The sequence below is a fragment of the Drosophila navojoa genome, chromosome 4, assembly GCF_054131105.1.
Source record: "Drosophila navojoa isolate 15081-1374.11 chromosome 4, UAZ_NAV_1.0, whole genome shotgun sequence".
Classification (NCBI taxonomy): domain Eukaryota; kingdom Metazoa; phylum Arthropoda; class Insecta; order Diptera; family Drosophilidae; genus Drosophila; species Drosophila navojoa.
In genome coordinates, this window is record NC_142892.1 from 3,042,046 (window position 1) to 3,060,825 (window position 18,780).

At 40.6% G+C, this 18,780-nt stretch overlaps 3 protein-coding genes across 4 annotated transcripts; 1 reads left to right on the top strand and 2 right to left on the bottom strand.

Moving 5' to 3' along the window:
- Window positions 1-992: 992 nt before the first annotated feature.
- On the bottom strand, window positions 993-4,947 carry Aplip1 (JNK-interacting protein Aplip1). 2 transcript variants are annotated; one of them, XM_018100893.3, is made up of 5 exons: window positions 4,587-4,947; window positions 3,524-3,879; window positions 2,645-3,363; window positions 2,121-2,305; window positions 993-2,047 (listed from the first exon to the last, which is right to left on the bottom strand). In XM_018100893.3, exons 1-5 carry the CDS (start codon window positions 4,685-4,687, stop codon window positions 1,975-1,977), a joined length of 1,434 nt encoding a protein of 477 aa, XP_017956382.1. In that variant the 5' UTR covers window positions 4,688-4,947; the 3' UTR covers window positions 993-1,974. The 2 variants fall into 2 exon arrangements, with proteins under 2 accessions (XP_017956382.1, XP_017956381.1); XM_018100892.3 differs by having other exon boundaries at window positions 2,645-3,384.
- A 3,306-nt stretch (window positions 4,948-8,253) lies between these two features.
- On the top strand, window positions 8,254-11,517 carry Trhn (tryptophan hydroxylase). Its single transcript, XM_018100889.3, has 7 exons — window positions 8,254-8,979; window positions 9,739-9,904; window positions 9,981-10,031; window positions 10,140-10,421; window positions 10,490-10,616; window positions 10,673-10,905; window positions 10,970-11,517. The coding sequence occupies exons 1-7, from the start codon at window positions 8,424-8,426 to the stop codon at window positions 11,256-11,258; spliced, it is 1,704 nt and encodes a 567-aa protein (XP_017956378.1). The 5' UTR covers window positions 8,254-8,423; the 3' UTR covers window positions 11,259-11,517.
- Window positions 11,406-13,077, bottom strand: LOC108651316 (uncharacterized). Its single transcript, XM_018100900.3, has 2 exons — window positions 12,779-13,077; window positions 11,406-12,654 (listed from the first exon to the last, which is right to left on the bottom strand). The coding sequence occupies exons 1-2, from the start codon at window positions 12,796-12,798 to the stop codon at window positions 12,225-12,227; spliced, it is 450 nt and encodes a 149-aa protein (XP_017956389.1). The 5' UTR covers window positions 12,799-13,077; the 3' UTR covers window positions 11,406-12,224.
- Between the last annotated feature and the right edge of the window lie 5,703 nt (window positions 13,078-18,780).

The window sequence follows — 18,780 nt, forward strand, 5'->3', positions numbered from 1 at the left end:
TCCTCCAGACGCGGAGACGCCCATCTGAACCAAAAATGTTATATTTAGACTCATCTGAGAAGATAACCTTCCGCCAGAAGTCCATTGGTTTGTCCACATAGGCTTTGGCAAACTCTAAGCGCTTTCTCCTGTTTGTTAAATTTACAAGAGGCTTCATGCGAGGCGTGTTGGACCTAAAGTTATAGGTTTTAATGGCTCTACGGACTGTTTCCGGGTGAACTTCCTTGTCAATTGTTCGACCCAGCTCTGACGCAATCTGCACTGCGCTACAAAAAGGATCCTTGTCCACCAGATGCTTTATTGTGCGCTTGTCACGATCGGATAGTACAGGTGGCCGACCAGATCTCTTGTTGTTTTTGATACGCCCTTCATATTTGAATCTACCAATGACAGTCTGTATAGTAGACTTGCTTCTGGACATGATTTCTGCTATCTCTGCATACGACTTTTGCTCCTTTGTGTGGAGATGCAAAATCTTTCCACGATCTTCAAGCGATAACTCTTTTCGTGGCATTTTTACTGCAAAACTCAAATATTTTGTCCAGCTCAAGTAAAACACGCCAACTATTAAGAATTTACTCATTATTGCATACATATTTCGAAAACCCCCGTTATTTCTAAGAAGAACGCTGGCGCCAGACAGTGCAAGAAAATAAGAGTACGTAGACTTTTGTTGACGCAAATATTTGGGTATGTTTACATTCGCTGTAATATTATGGAACTAAAATTAAAAGTAAATGTTTTTCTTTTATAATTTAGAAGAAAATATATTAGTTTATAATCCTGAATTAAATTTTTTTAATTTAACAAAAATTTGGCCAAGTTTCAGGGTCATTTGCGCAAATACAACAAGAGTACGGTGACTTTAGTGGCACACTGTATATATATAATTGTTTTACACATCTTAGAGTTTTTGGGTTTTGTTTTTCGTTATAATACTAGAAAATTTGCGTGTGGAGTGAGCCTTGTTTATAAGAAATTAGAATCTGATATTTGATTTATTTGTTTTTATTTTGTTTTTCAAAAAAGCGTCTGCACAAAAGCCAGATGAAAGTTCTATTCAAAAATCTCAAGGCTTATTGCTACTTTGGCCACACACACAGTCCGTACACTCAGAGAAAAAACGACTGCACTTGTGATAGTTTTTGTTGCAATTATTATAAATTGATGAAATGAATAATAAGTTAATTTAAGTGAAGAAAAGTAGAGATATCTTAATTTCATAATTTTATATACTTAAATTAGGCATTAAAAAATACTAAATGGAAGAAGAAAACATCTTAAAGTATTTCTTTTTTAATAAATAATTAATTCATGTCGAATCCCCTATATAAAAAATTCTCGTAAAAAGAGTAGTGCAAACTTAAATCTGCTCTTCCTTCGTCTTAATTTATTTGGTATTTTTTCTCTGAGTGTAAAGTCTGGCATATTATTGTTTTACAACCAGCTCCATTTGACTTCAAAGTTTAAAGAGTGCAGCTTATCTATCATCTGGTTTGTGCATATATCGTATATATATTTATTCCGAAATATGTTTTCATTTTGTTTTTCATTCTTTTATTGTGGATTATAGCGTTTCTCTATAAGTTACACTTAAATTGTCTAATCGCTGTGTTCTTTGTGGGCTTTACGAACCGAAATGAACTATTTACACTTTGAGAAAAATTTCGTTAACATATATTACTATAGTTTAAATAGAACTGTCAAATATGAGCTTAAGATTTTTGCTTTTTTGTTTTTATTTTAAATTTATTTTTATTGCATGATTTTTGTATTTTGAATAATTTTTGGGATTTTTCTTTCACTTTGTGTATTTTTGTAGCTTATCGACGAAGACCAAAAATTGCTGTCCATTTTTGCTTTTTTTTCCTGGCTGCTGTATTTATTAATAATCACACAAAAAATATAGAGATATATATTTTGCATGGTATATTTGTTCTTTTTATTTGTTTTTCTTTTAAAGTATTGCGCTCTTTACTCAATGTAGATGTCCTCGATGGGATAAGCTGTTTCAATAAACTTCTGATAGAAACGCTGAAAGGCGCGACTGCAAGAGAGAGGAGAGGATTTTAAATATGAGATGAATTGATGAAGTTATCATTGGGTGGGTGGATGCTTACCCAACAGCCTCGGCCACTGGCCTTGTGGACTCGGAGCCCTTGAAGACGTGACAGGCGAATCGCTGCACTGTCGGATGCTTTGTGATGAACCCAATGAAGCGATGATCGCGCGGATGAAATGCGCAGAAAGAGACATTCTTAAGCGAGTAGAAGTAATCGATGCAGGGTTTCTTCTCTTTTTTGTTCTGTTGAGGAGTTGTAAAACAGGGAAATTGTGTGATATTTATAGAAAAAAGAATATAGAATATTATATAATATAATATAACTAGAGCATTCGGGTAACCAAAAATGAGAACATATAGAGCACATTTTTGTCATTAGAAAGTTAAGAATGTAGATTATTTATACGAAAATTCTTCACTTATTGAGAATTATTAGAGATGGGTTATACACGTAAGGACGTTTTTTTTTTTTTATAAAATATAGATTTCTGTCAGATACTCCCAAATCAAGATCATAAAATCCCTTTCCTTCGTCTATTATTCCACACATTCTCTTCACCCCAGCTTTCAGCTCGCACTTACATTTGGCGCCGAGCGATCGACCATGCGCAGACCCTGATCGGATACCTCCAGTATGCAAGTTTGTCCCGTCGGCGAGTTGCCGTACTCGCCCACAATTTTGCGCACCGCCTGGCAAACGACGCCGGTGCCCTTGTGTGCCAACGTCTCCACGGAGCCCAGATAGCCGAGTAGGTAGCGCTCCTTCTTCACCAGCTGCACCGTCGGATCGAACTCGTTGTAATCGAGATCCACGGCATACGCCGAGGGGAAGATGCCCTGTCGACCTGTGCGCAAATTCACGCCCTCGCACCACAAGTCCTCGGCCTCCTTCTGCACGTAGATGGCGTCGCCGATCTCCAGCTCGATCTCGTCGTGATGTCGCGGCACAAACTTGTGCAAGCCACGATGCGTGGCCTCCAGCATCTCCAGCTGACCAAAGGGTACGCCGCCCAGGGTTGGAGGAAACGGGGATTGCGAGACCGGGGATGTGATCTGTGGCGACATGCTCTTGAAGTCGTTGGGCGAATGGGCGGTGCTGTGACCGCTGTCCACATCGCCCAAGCTCTGCAAACGCTCCGAGTCCGGGCTGGAGTCCTCGTCCAGCAGATAGCCACACTTGAGCGATAGAAACGAGCGCTGAACTCCACTACCAACTCCTGCTCCTGCTCCTGCTCCGATTCCATTGCCAGCCGCCTCGCCCATGCGAAACTCCTCGGCCAGATTGCAGGCAGTCGAACCACCTAGAATATGCAGAATGGAAGCTGCAACGAGGCCATGAGTAGATTAGCTTCAACTACGCGGGACAGAGATTCATCTCTCTAACTAAGGCATGCATGGATCGCTAATTACTTTACTCGGCGTATTTCGAATAAATATAATAAACGAGAATGCATAACTCACATTTCTTATTCTTTGGTATCTCGGGCAGCTTGCGGCGACGTCGTGTGGCAGCCGCATTAGGCGTCAGCAGCTCCGTGATGGGGCCCACGTTTGTCACAGTCGGAGCTGGGGTCATGCCATTGATGCCAATGAAGCCGCCGATGGCATCCTGATGATTCAGCGGATGATGGCGATGCGAGTTGAACGAATCGTTTGTGTCGAGCGAACCGTCAGAGGACAACGTGACCTTCAAGCCATCGCCCAGCTCATCATCCTCCACCTGGCGCTGCAGCTTGCCATCGGCCATGGCATCCTCCTGGTCGGAGCCGTCGCTTTTCGACGAATGCGAATCTTCCAGATCATCGTTGGGTATTAGACTGGTTAGTAAGGGAAATTTAATCAAGTGTTAGATTAGTAAGGCATTATGAAATATAAGGGAGAATGATTTAAAGATTAGTGAAAATATACTGCAAGTGAATGGTTGATTGATTGATTGATTGATTGGTCGATGGATTGATATCAGAATACATAAATTACTTTCATTCTTGTAGAACGATTGAGTAATGAGCTGATTGACTGATGTTTCTATATATATATTATATAGCAAGCTGATTGATTAATTGTGTTATTGGCTGACTGATTTACTCAATATTTGATATATTGATATATGATTGATTGGCAGTCTACTTGACTTTTGCTCGACTGATTCGCCATTTGACTATGGGACTTACTTTCAAGGATCTATGCATTTCGCATGTAGCAATTAGGGATACAAATTGTGCCCAAGGTAAAGCCGGACAGCTGTTAGTGCCCTATATACCCCATATATATACCACACACTGAATCGCCAGTCTAAAATGCGCTGCATTGGAATCTTGTGAGGCGCAGCAGCTAAATCCCAGCATCCTTGAGCTCAGCTGTTGCCCGACGCACTGTCTGCCCTGTCTGTCCAGGGCTAATCAGCACCGAGTCTGGCCCCCCCACCGAGTAGAGTTATTTGGAACACGTGTTTGCCCACTCAGTCGATTGATTTTTCAAGTGTGTGTGTGTGCGTGTGTGTGATTTTTTTCAACCATTTACTTACGAGTAAAATGCATGTGTGGTGTTCTTTTTGCCAAATGGGGCGCTGATTGCATGTGGCTCAAAGATGGGCCTATGGAATTCCTCGAATTCGCTGTCGGCCATGGCTCTGTTAAGTGGGCGCAGCTGCCACGCCTACCAGCTAGAGGCTAACTAACTTTGGCTTTACTTTTCACTAGATCTGTATATTTATCGATTGCAATTGTCTTCAAGATTTGCAGCTATGCAACATATCCGCTGGCAGCCGAAACACTTTTTCACTTCACAAACTTAAAATAATCAATAATTTCCTTGACGTCGCGTATTTCTTCTCGTACTTCAGCGCAGTTTGACGTCCACTTCGCAGCTAAAGTCTTCCCTGGGACATTTCAGTGCGTAGCCTCAGCTGTCAGGAGCATGCTCCATTGCGCTCATAATTTCCCATGCGCATTCGCTCTCTCTCTAGCTCTCTCTCTCTCTCTCTCTCTCTCTCGCATGCTCTTTTACTATAAGCGTAACTTGTTTTTGTTTACAAGCAGTCAAGCCATTCTGGAGCTGCCTTTTGGGGGTTGCGAAAGCACGCGCATGCGCATATCGTTTCGATTCCCATGTGCATTGGGGGTGGGTGCTGTGAAATTGCAATGCTGCTGCTGCTGCTGCTGCTTGCCACCAGCGGATGTCGCACGTCCGAAGCCCTAGTTCATTTGAACTGTGGCGCGAGCGGAAGCGATATTCGATGGGCCAAACAGGAAGAGAACTTCGAAAAGTTACAGTTTGCGAATATGCATGTAAAATTGAAAGTCATAAATGCGATAATCTTTAAATTTCTAATAGCAGTATATGTAAATTTGTAAAAAAATTACTTTTTAAAATAATAATAATTAACTAACTTAATATAACTATAAATAAATAATAAATCGAAAGATAGGAATCTTTTATATAGGAATATTCCTTAGATATGAATCTCTTATAAACTGACATTCACACAAACATTTCAATTTCATAATTATTTTGGCTATAAATTGGCTTAATAATTGATATAGGTAATTGTCTAACTTGAAATCTCTTTAAGCTAAATGCAGCGTAAGTCTCGAAATTGATATATATTTTATATTTATATTTAGGGTATATTTTATATTTATATTTATATATTTTTTTATACTTATATATTTTTTTATATTCATATATGTATATTTTTATATTTATATATTTTATATATTTATTTTTTGTATATTTTATTTTTTATATTTTTTTACCTTCCTTCCATTCAGTTAATCATGCAGAGCAATAACTAATGAAAACTCTTTTGGACTTAGGCATTAAATAATTCAAGACTCAGCAAGCATTAGCAACTAGTGATAATTAGATAAGCAGCGAATGTAAACGAAGTGTGAGAAAATGAAAACGAAATCGATATGAATTGATTATGGATCTAATGAGATCTAATGAAGATTGAATAAAGGGTGCACAAGTCAATGCTTATACACTTAAAGAAATAACTACGTCAAATGAAAATCCACAATTGTTATGATACAAGTATTTCCAATTTGTAAGAGCTTAAATTTATATTTAAAAGAAATATAAAAATTGTCTTTCATATATATAAATATGTATAGAATATAGGTATATATTCATTACTGCATATACAGATTCACAAAGTCAATGTCTATTCATTCACAGTTGCCTAGCCAAGCGAGGCCAGGCCCAGCAAGGAAGGCCTTAACTTAATTAGACGCAAATCAACAGAAATCAACACACAGAAATCAGAAGCGCCATTCATCGGTTCATTCATTCACTTAGTCATTCATTCATTTAGCAGCTGAGATATGGTCCCAAGGGGTGGCTGGATCTTTAAAAGGGTCTTTAAGACGCTTCGCCTGCTATAAATCCATCAACTGTTTGCAGCACAGCAGCAGGAGCAGGAGCAGAAGCAGCAGCAGCAGGAGCAGCAATAGCAACAGCCGCAATCACTTTGAATGTCCGTTTCAAGTGTGGTTAAGCGTTTTGTGGAGTGGGAGCCACTGGCAGAGGTGGAGACAGAAGTTGAGTCCGTGTAGTAGCCATTACGTTTATCACATCAGTTCATTTCGGCCCACACATTGTGTGCGAGTGTGTGTGCGAGTGTGTGTGCGGGTGTGTGTGTGTGCGGGTGTGTGTGTGTGTGTGTGTCTGCTACACCCGCATATTTTAATAGCCAAGTAGCTCCTGCTCAAGCAGCAACTGCTAGCTGCAGCTCCACAGCACGTTGTTTGCTTTTCCCTAAGCGCAAACAATGGGCCCCCAAAGTGTAGCAAACGACGAACCGCAAAAGAAATTGCCATTTATCTATTATTGACTCTGGCACTGGGGCACAGCTCAACTCCTTTCCTCTTACTGTCTCTCTCTCGCTCTCTCTCTCCCACTCTTTCTCCCCTCTCTGCTCTGTCTCGCTTTTACAGTGCGCCGCGGTGGCCGCACATTGTCAAAGCAAGCGCATCAAGTGGTTGCCTCGTCATGCCGCATGCCACATACCGTGAACTGGCCAGAAATTCTTAACAGCGCTTGGCTAATTCTAGATTTTGTATAACATATATTCTATGTTCAAGTTAAATATATAAAGCATATAAATTTATATATATTATAGCCTAAAAATAGCTTAGACTTGGGTTTTCAGGGAGATATATATATATACATAACATAAAAATATGAAAAAAAAAAATTTTAAAAATTTAAAATAAATTTTTATCATATAGGATTTGCACACATTTTTTTAATTTTATTTTTATTTTATTCTTTTATTTGTATTTGTATTTTTATTTATATTACTATTGTTTTTTTTTTTATATTTAAATTTTATATTTTTTTATTTATATATATTTTTTTATATTTTTGCTTAACAAGTTTTATTATCTATTTATTTATTTTTGTGTATATATATATATATATTTTTATTATTTTTAATCAACCAGCTATCATCTACCTTAGCTACATCAATCTATATCAGTTCACCTTTTAGTTCTCCCTATTCGCAACCTCTTCAAACCTAGCTCAATTTCTATTCTCGATCATTAAAAAGTGTTTCCCCATTCTTTTCCAATTAGTATTAGTTCCATCGTTCTTATTAGTTAATGTCAAGCCAAGCACATTTATGCATCCCTGTGTCGGTCCTTAATGATTGCTGCTCCTCTATTTAAAAGCTCTAAATACTCCGTAAATTCACTCCGTAAATTCACTTTCCAATTTACGGTATTTCATGCCCGCATAATTTAAGCAAACGCATTTGAAAGTCAAGCGTTGACAGCAGCGAAAGAATATAAAATGGGGAAGAAAAGTAAAATTAAATAAAAAATAAAAGTTCAACTCGAGCTCAAACTTGTTGCTGCCGTTGTTGATTAGAAAGTGAAATGACGTCATGCGTTATAGAGCTAGCCTGATTTCAGTGTGATTTGGCCAATCAAAACGAGCTACACCCACACACGAGCATACAAAAGAGGTGGAGTCTGTGAGGCAGAAAGAAACAAACAGACAAAAAAAAACAAACAAAAAAAAAAAAACTCACTTGTAGCTTTTATATCCTTGAACAAATTTATCTCGCTACGCACACTTGATAAATACAATTGAATATGTATGTAGCTAGCTATCCATCTACTCATGTGTGTGTGTGTGTGTGTGTGTGTGTGTGCTCTGTCTCTGTCTCTGTCTGCTGGCTATAAAAGGCGCTGGCCGTGCGACAGGATCTCGCAGTTGCCGTTACGTTCCGATTGCGCATACGACGCGTGTGCTAAGACTTTGTGAATTTGTAAAGAAGTGCATTAAAACTGAATTGGATTACCTTTGATTATATAAGCAGATATATATTGAAAACTATATAGTTATATCGATTATGAGTGCATCGGGCAAGAGTCTTTTGGGCCTGTGGCTATATCGCAGCGGTGAGCAGGAGTGGGCCGTCAAGCAGGGCAGTCCGCTCCACACTCCACTCAAAAAGGACTCCAACTCATCCCCCTCCCCGTCGCCGTCGCCGTCCTCCACCTCGTCCTCGACTCATGCCACTCTCTCGCGGCACGCCTCGGCACCAGGTGACAATTTCCTCTTGTTCTCCAACAACAAGCAGGCTGGCGCCACGGATGCAGTGCAGCGGCCGCATGTGCCCGGCGAGCGCATTTCCATTTTGTTCACTCTCAAGAATCAGGTGGGCAATCTGGCACGCGCTCTGCAGGTCTTCCAGGAGCTGGGCATCAATGTGCTGCACCTGGAGCTGTCGCCTCTGGAGGTGAGCAGCAATCAGGCGGATGTCCTGGTGGATGTCGAGTGTGATCCACGTCGCTTGGATCAGGTGGTGAAGATGCTCAATCGCGAGGTGGCATCGGTCAACTATACGTCGGTGAATGCTCACAGCTTGGCCCGAGCACCGTCTCTGTCCGCCTGCTCCAGCTTTGGTGAGTAGCAAATGGAAGTGATTGAGGGGAGATTATCGGACAGTGATTAAGCAGAGATTATTGAGCGAGGATTACTTTTCATAGAGAAGTAAGTTTTGCTGAGAGTCATACAAACTAGCTGGAGGCTCTTCACTTCGCCAAAGTAACAGACTATTTTCTATATGGGCGTGGCATTGAAATTGTCATGCAAATTAAGTGAAAGCTAAAGAATAAATTTAGTGCAATTTGAATAACAAAAAACTATTTCAATTGAACTGCAACTAAAGGAATTTTATGTCTAAGTAATATACTATAAGCTGCAGCAGTGCCTCTAAAACTATACCAGAGACCCCAATCAGAAATCACTTGACAACTGATGCAGCTTAGACTCTGACCTACCTCTATCATCTATGTTGCCATATTGATAAGCTAATTCTATATAATCTATCAAGTCTGCATCAAGCTACCAAAATTATGAACTTGAAAACGAAAATATGAAATCATAGATGTTTCACTGACTGAGACTCCAAAACTGTTCTTTATTTATTTATTCATTTATTATTTCATATTATTGATTTTGTATATTATTATTATTATTTTATATTTTCTGCTTTTTAGACAACAGTGTTTCAGTCATTAAGTTAACTGATAAACGAGAATTTGTTATAAAAATGTTAGAATATCTCAGCCGTAGCAGATTTTATTTAGTAAATATTATAATCAAAGTTTTAGCTTACAGTTAATAGAGTTCATATTATTATCATAAATTCTCTGCCACAGACTTTGGTGACATGGTTTGGTTTCCGCGCAAGATCTCCGACCTGGATCAGGCGCAGAATGTGCTCATGTATGGCTCCGAGCTGGATGCTGATCATCCCGGCTTCAAGGATCCTATCTACCGCAAGCGGCGCGAACAGTTCTCGGCCATAGCCAACAATTTCAAGCAGTAAGTCTGCTCTCTAATCAATTTTACACTCAGTTCCCAGCTGCTTTCAACCTCCCTACCTCCCTCTCTCTCTTAGTGGCAATCCCATACCACGGGTTCAGTATACGCCGGAGGAGGTAAAAACTTGGTAAGTGCAAATTTAATTCAATTTTAACTGTTTTTGTTTATGTTTGGCAACTTTGTTTTATGCGTGTGTGTGTGTGTGTGTGTGTGTGTGTGTGTGTTTGTGCTTTAGGGGCACTGTTTTCCTGGAGCTGCATCGCCTGTATCAGCTGCACGCGGTGCCGGAGTACATGGAGAACTGGCCGGAGCTGGTCAAGTTCTGTGGCTATCGGGAGGACAATGTGCCCCAGCTGCAGGATGTGAGCAGCTATCTGAAGCGTAAGACGGGCTTCCAGCTGCGTCCCGTTGCGGGTTATCTATCGCCGCGCGACTTTCTCTCCGGCCTGGCCTTTCGCGTGTTCCACTGCACGCAGTACATCAGGCACTCCTCCGATCCCTTCTACACACCTGAGCCGTAAGTGTGCGAGAGTGTGTGCGCGTGTGTGTGTGTGTTTGTTTGTTAATTGTGTTATCAATTCTCAGAGATTGCTGTCACGAACTTTTGGGTCACATGCCGCTGTTGGCCAACTCGAGCTTTGCTCAGTTCTCACAGGAGATTGGCCTGGCTTCCCTAGGCGCCTGCGATGCGGATATTGAAAAGTTAGCCACGGTTAGTTGAGCATGGAATACATCCGTTCGATACTTCTTTGTTAACTGCTCTTGCAGCTCTACTTCTTCACCGTGGAGTTTGGCCTGTGCAAGCAGTCGGAAGGCACCTTCAAGGTCTTTGGCGCCGGCCTGCTCAGCTCGGTGGCGGAGCTGCAGCACGCTATAACGGCGCACGACAAGATTAAGAAATTCGACCCGGAGATAACCTGCAAGGAGGAGTGCATCATCACATCCTATCAGAATGCCTATTACTATACCGATTCCTTCGAGGAGGCCAAAGAGCAAATGCGGTAGGCAGGCTCTGCTCACATACAGAACTTCTTCTTTAGCCATCCTTCTCCGCTTCCTCCACAGCTCCTTTGCCGAGAGCATTCAGCGTCCCTTTGGCGTCCGCTACAATCCCTATACGAGCAGCGTCGAGGTACTCTCCAATGCACAGAAGATAACCGCCGTGGTCAGCGAGCTAAAGGGAGATCTGAGCATCGTTTGCGCTGCGCTGCGCAAGATCTCGGCCACGGATGAGAACCTCGACGTGGACAGCATAGCGAATATGCTGCACAAGAGTCTCAATGTGCGTGCCGCTGGATCAGGAGGCGGCAATAGTCCAGATAATACCGAGAACTATATAGCTGAGGGTGACTAAAGAGCGAGAGAGAGAGAGAGAGGGAGAGAGCGGAAGGTGTGCAGTCAAAGTGAAAACGTTGTTGGGACCAGAAGCTACATATACCAGATGTTACAAAAATATATACAAACAGATAAATCTCTCTATATATACACACATACATATATCGATGTCTAAATGTTTGGCAAATACTAACTTTATTTCAACTTATGCCTAACTATTACATCTTAGCTCTAAAGAAAACTTAAATAAATTTCAACTCTTTGTGTGTCTTAGTGAAGTTTTAAATGGATTTAGTAGTGGAGGAGTTGGTAAAAAGTTCTATTTACGAATTCCGAATGTCCTACCAAATAACTCTTTGTAGCTATAACTGAATTCCATTTTAGATCATATAATTGAACATTCGTATATGAACACATGTCATAGATTGATCTTAAACTAGACGAATTAATCTAACAATTTCGGCAAGGTTCTTCAAGGTAAGAGATAAGATCAACCAAATATAAAATGTTACAAATTTAATTCTTAGTAATTCTAAATAGCCATAGAAGCTCGATTAACACAATTTTATCTCGTGAATCTGGATATAAAAACCTTTTTTTTTCAGTTTCGTAGACTTTAAGTAAACATTAACTAGATTGTCCAGCAGTCATATAGTAGTCTGATTTAAACAAAAACTAAGCTTAAGGACTCGCAATTGCACAAGTTTGAATGAGTTTATCATATAAGAACTAGATTGTTGGTCATATATATAACTGACCTATATATGATATAGTTAATCGATTCGATCAGCTGTTATATATGCTACGCTGGCAGCCATACGCCGTAGCTGTACAAAGTTGCATCAGCTTAGCGGCCCGCAGAGTCAAGTTCCGATAGGCGGACAAGCAGACCCTCTATATAAGGACTATATATATTGGGCGATTTCTCTGCCCTCGGGTGTTATACAATTCTAGGGCATACACAGTTAGGCTTAAGCATTTCGATCTATTTGTAGATCATATCACAGTCGCTGTTTAGGAAGAACTTTCGGCTGATGTAGCTGGACGTGTACTCCAGCAGCCAGTTGGGTATGGTCCAGACGGTGAAGCTGAGCGCCAGCTTGCGCCACTGTGCCACAATGTGGGGCACATCGTACAGCCAGCTGCAGCGAGTGCCCATGCGGCTGGTCACCTGGTTGGTCACCTTGCTGGTGACGCCGCGCACCACGTCCCCTGCCAGGCCGGTGACGCTGACTTTGCGCCTGCGCTTCGACTGGGGCGAGCCGCTGTCCTCCTTCAGCGAACGTCGCGATCCTCGATGCTCCAGCTCGTTCTTCATCTCGACGCGTGGCGCAATCTGTATGCGATCGACTGTATCACAGATTTCCTCATTGCTTATCAGAATGCCGGCAACGATATACATCAGCTTAAATACTCTGCAATGAGCCGGAAGTGGATTAGAGAGGGCGAAAGAGTGAGAGTGAGAGTGAGAATGAGAGTGAGAGTGAGAGTATTAGCATTCGGCTATCTGTGCACATGTTCAGTTCCTTTAGTGCTCACCTCACTGTATGGGAAATCATCGCAGCGCGACGAGTTCAAAAGTTGCAATGCGTCTTGATTTCTAATTTTTTTTGCGTGCACTAAGCGCGGCGACTTATCAGTCAGGCGATTATATAGCGCTATATTTGTGTATATAATTAAATATAATATATACTATAATTTGTCTTTTTTTTTTTCGTTCTTTTTGATCTGCTTCAAAGGCTGTTTTACACTTTTTGTAGAATTTTATGATGTTGAGTCTTTTGGATTTTAAGTATTATTCATATATATATTTGTGTATATATGTGTTGGTAATACATAAATTAATTATTTATGTTTATTAATAAATATTTCACATTATTTTATGATTGATTTAAATTGTTTTACTTTTTCACTTCTTCAGATTTTTAATATCTAAGTAGAAATTTATTTATATTACTTAAATTAGTATATATATTTATATTACTATGACAAAATATATGTATATATTTTTTTTATAATTTTTAAATTTTTTATTAAGGAGTTATTTTCATTATTTTTGACACCATTCGCAGTTTAGTCGTTTTAATATTAATATATTATTTATATTCTTTCTTTAAATCCGTGTATTTTGCTTCGTCTTTTTGCTGTTCGTCGACTCTGTATACCGCTCTAGACTATGGCTAAAACTCAACTGAATCAATGCCAGCAATTGCTAGATTTTTGAGCGCTTCGCTCAACCTCAGCTGATAAGCGGCGAAACATGTCTGCGATAAGGCTGGATTTTAATGGTTACCAATGGGTGTCTTATGCTCAGAAACATATTCTATCTTTGTACATATATAAATATATGTACATATGTCTATATATATGTTTTGCATTTATATATGCATGTCTATAATATTTTATTACTTAATGCTTTTCGAGTATCTTTGAGGCAGTCGAGGACTCCGACTCCGGCTACGGCTCTGTCTCTGGCTGGGCCCTCTCTCTGTTGTCAGCTTATCTCACACTCTACCCATAGTTATTGATAACTTGTTATCATTCAACTTGTATATATATCACGGCGTATATGTGACGGCGTCTAAATAACTCTGCTTGGAAACTACGTAATGTCCGTTTCATTTCGCTTTGTACTTTGGAATCGCTTCGAAAGTCGTGCATGAGTTGCTCAGCGGTTCGTGCTAACGCATTGCTCATAGGATGGAGGGAATTATTGATATATTTTATATATTGGAATCTCGCTGATAAGCAAACATCTGTTTACTCGTTAAAAAAAAATATATATATACAAACATATAAACATTTGTCTAGACATGTTTACTCAAGGCCGAGATTACATCTCAGTTAAGATAACTGGGAACGCACCTTTTATGATCCAATTACAGACATATAACGGATATCAGTTATAGCCCAAAGTGTTAAGCAAATAATAATAGTAATAAATTGCCCAAAGTGTTCAATAAATACTAGTGAATTTTTAAAAGAAAAATATATAAAAATATATTTATATGTATATGTATTTTTATTTATGTATATATTATGTAACGATTGCTCAACCGAACTGAAATGCATGTGGAACGCATGTGCTTGCTCGCAGTGGTTTGTGAAGCTGACGATTTAGCAAAGACAACAACCTTTGGTATGTGTGGAACATTGTTTTTGGCACTACGCGCTGGCGCCATCTATGTTTTATTACATTTGTAAATGTGAAAACTGATAAATCAGATATCTTGAACTATTTAACAGTATTTAGCAGGTGTTTAGCAGGTCATAAAATGACTTAAGACTTCACTGGTGCTGCTTATAACTAAGCTAAAGAATGTTCATAAATAAAAAGAAAATTAGTAACGTAATATATGTATGTTCTGCTATTATTTAAATTTTCTTTACAAAATTGCAAAATCATATAAATTTGATATATATATATATATATATATATATATATATATCTTTCTTTCTATCATATTTTTTGTATACATTTCTGTAAGCTGTACGCATTAGATATTATTCCTTGGCATATTTACATAATTTATTAATCTTTAAAAGAAGAGGAAGACAAAAGAACGAAAATAAAAAAGTAATTGAAATTATACTACATATTTTCTTGCTTAGAAACTATATATATTGTATTCTACAATATCTGCTAGCTAAGCTCGTTAAACTAGTATAGCTTTTATTTTCAATTATCAAAATCTATATTCCTTTAGTTTCACTTTATACATTATCTCCTTATTCTATTCTCAACTTGTCAATTTAAAATTTGACATCTATGCAATTTCCAATCATTGAAGACTTAGCCAGCTATTTAATTAGTTAAATAATCATTACATAATCACCTGCAAAATAGTTTAAAGCAAGTCCTGCCGACTCCTTCTGGCTCAACTCAAGTCCTTTCAGCTTCGCACTTCCAAAAGTCGAGCAATTAAAGTGTTTATTTAAAGCCAATCACGTTTGTGTGGCAGGCAAAGAGCATTTAATTTGTTAACCTGATATATTTGCAACATAATTGACTCAAGTTGCCACACACAAACTCGCACACACACACACACACACACATAGGTATTCGTATCCTTAGCTGGAAATTCTTAAGCCAAAATCAAATAAACACAAACACATGCTCAGACACACATGGATAAAGAGTAAGAGAGACTTTTCACACATAAATTATGTAGCCGTCCGGTTGGCTGCCACGCCCATCCACCCACCCACACACAGTCACACTCACGCATACGCCCCTTTGCTTCAGCTTGCTGGCCGGAATTGTCCGGCTGCTGGTCTACGGTTACGAGACTTGATGCGTTGTAAAACAAGATTATTTACAAATGCACAAACCACAGAATCTTAAACAAAAAGCCAAAAGGCCACTCAACAAGCGGCAACAACAGCAACAACAACAACAACTGCAAGACAACAAGAAAAACAATTTTCACACAATTTTCGAGAGCAAAAATTGAGGCAGAGCTGAGTGAAGGCGAAGGAGCTGAAGCAGCAGAAGCAACAGAAGGCGGAGACGATGGAGGCGGCAAAAATAAATGTGAACAAAGCCAGCAGCAGCAGCAGCAGCAACAACAACAAGAACAACAGCAGAGCAGCCATAAGTAGCACACACACAGACACACACACAGAGAGTGAGGGAGAGTCTAGGCAGTCAGACAAGTCTGAGTTGTGCTAAAAGGTATTCCCCAAGAATGTCGACGGCAAAGTGCCAGACCAGACAGCAGCTCACACACACACATACACACTCACACACACAGGCAGAGGCTGCCACACAATACACACCCAAACAATACTGTTAAGTCCAGAGAGAGCGAAAGAGAGCGAGCGAGCAAGCGGGCCGGGGCAGAGCTGAGGAACTTATTGTTCGCATCGTCTTGGAGGAAGCGGAAGTAGTAGCAGCAGGAGCTGAAGCTGGAGCAGCAGACGACCTTGACACACAATTGCACCATAATTGCCACAAAGAGACAGAGACACAGCAGGACAGCAGCAGCAGCAGCAGCAGCAGCAGCAGCAGCAGCAGCAGTGAGAGGGAGCTAGCAAGTTGGCTAGAGAGAGAGAGAGAGAGAGAGAGAGAGAGAGAGTGAGGCAAATGCCAAGTGGAAGCTAAGCAAATGCTCAGTCAAGTGTCCATTGGCTTGGCCTTTTGAAAAATGATTCCAACTGCTACAGCTCTGGCCACATGCCGCATGCCACACACACATACACACACCCAAACACAAGTCAGGCGTGCTGCAAGGCCAGTGGTCAGTGGCCAAGGACTGGCTGCAGCTTCTTCTTCTTCTTGGTTAATTGGCTGTGTGTTGGCTTACAAATTTGTTGTCTGCTGCAAAGGAGCAGGCCGAGTCCTTGTGCGTGTGTGTATGTGTGTGGCACATGCAGATTTGTGCTATGCGACGTCTTGCCACTTGCTGCATGTTTATTGCAGCATGCATCAAGGCGCTAAGCTCAGCCCCAGCTGCAATTGCATCCCGGCCTCTCTCTCTCCCTCTCTCTCTTCATCTCTGTCCCTCTGCGTATGTGTGCGGCGTTTATTGCTTGAAGATTTGTTAAGTGTTTGGGCACACACGCACCCAAGGGACACTCAGACTCAGGCAGCACGCCACATGTTGCACGAAAGTGTCTCAATTTAAGTTTAAAGCGTGAACAGTTTTGCATATGAGAAAGGAAAAACCGCTTAATAAATTGCCAAGAACAAACAACAAAAAAAAACACTACAAATTGGTAAATTGAAAATTGAAATACGAAAATAATGGAAAATGCATAAAAAAGTGCTTGGAAGCAAAAGTAAATCGAGCGGGACGGGGGGCATGGCAAGGGCAGCAAGGTGTTGCGCCTGAATATGATATATGATAGAAGTAAATGGAGCTGGAGCTGGAGCAGGAGTTGGAGCTGGAGCAGGAGCTGCAGCTAAGAGCCGAAGCAGGTGGTGCTAGCTGGTGGCAAGTGAGAGCAGACACAGCAGAGGAAATAATGGCAACCGCTAAGCACTGGTGGGTGGTGGTTGCTCTCTGTGTATGTGTGTGTGTGTGTGTGCAAATATTGAAATGCTCGAGCCACCAAAAACAGCCAAAAATATGTACGTAGGGACAAAGAAAACTAAACAACAGCAGCAACGCGGCGACGCTGGCAGCGACGCGTCGCAACGTCAACAGCGACAACAATAACTGCGGATGGTCAAGAAGAAGCGGCGGCTGCTGCTGCGGCGGCTGCTGTCGCTGATTAAACGCGGTGGTGGTTGCTGCCACATGCCACATGCCACGAATGCGTCGCGAGGTGTTGCTCAGCTGAAGGACACACACACACACACAGAGAGATACACACACAGGCACACACAAGGCAGGAGACGACGTGTCCAGACAGCAGCCAGAGGCTGAGGTGGAGACAGAGCCAACGGCAGAGGCACAGACCCCGACTTCTGCCGCGGCCTCCGTTACTGCTCCTGCTCCTGCTCCTCCTCCCATGCTGCTGCTGCTGCAGTCAAGTGTAGCTGGTTGGCTTGGCGCTTGGTTTGAGTCTCGGGTGCAGCTTCAGCTCCAGACAGACGATGACTGAGCCGGGAACTGGGAACTGGAACTGGAGCTGGAACTGTTAGCTGAAGCTCGACTAGAATTGAGATTGGGTTTAGCATTTGAGCATTTGATTTGGGGTTTGGGTCTTGTAGCAACATTTCCGACGTTTCATACAAAGCAACAGAAAACTGCAGATTGCAAAAAATCAACTAGAAAACTGTCTGCTGCCCGCATATTTGTTGGCCTCACACACACATATAGATGTACATGCATATATTGTATATAAATTCTGGCGGATGTTGTCCGGCTTTGCGCGGACCAGACTGACTTAAATCTTAAATCATTTCTAAGCAATTGAAGGTTCCAGACTAAATAAATTTATGCATTATTTATGATAATGGATTAATATATTTTCTAAAATTTATTTTGCTAATGACTATAGATATAATCTATAAGCTGAGGTCTTCAATCACTTATTCAGCGTGTATGACAATCAATCAGACATTCATTGGCGCAATTACTGACTCTTCAGTCAGTTTATCAATTACTTTATTAAAGAACTCAAGCCTTATTAACTCTTCTTCTTCAATCGCTCATTCCCTCAATCAATAAATTCATAGCAGTAGTTCAATCTCGTTCATAAAGTCATTCAATCATTTAGTCAGCCAAAACATTTATATATATATATAGCATAACGATAGATTTTGTCTCTTGCTGATTTTTCAGCTGTTTTCCATATTGTTTTTTTCTCTCTCTCTCTCGCTCCGGCTGCCATCTAACATTTCCGGCTGCTGCCCGCTCTGCTCCGCTTTATGTTTCCGCATTTCTCTAATTTATTTCATTTATTTGTTTCAGGTTTGAATTCATTTATTTTTTTTTTTTTAAAGCTTTTGATTTGGTGCGCTTCAAACACTCGCATGCAAATGATGCTGAATGCGATAAGTGTTCGAAGGATCTGTCTAGCTCAATGCTGTTCCTGCTGCGGCTGCTGCTGCTGCTGCTACCACCAAATACTAGAAAATATATCTATATAGA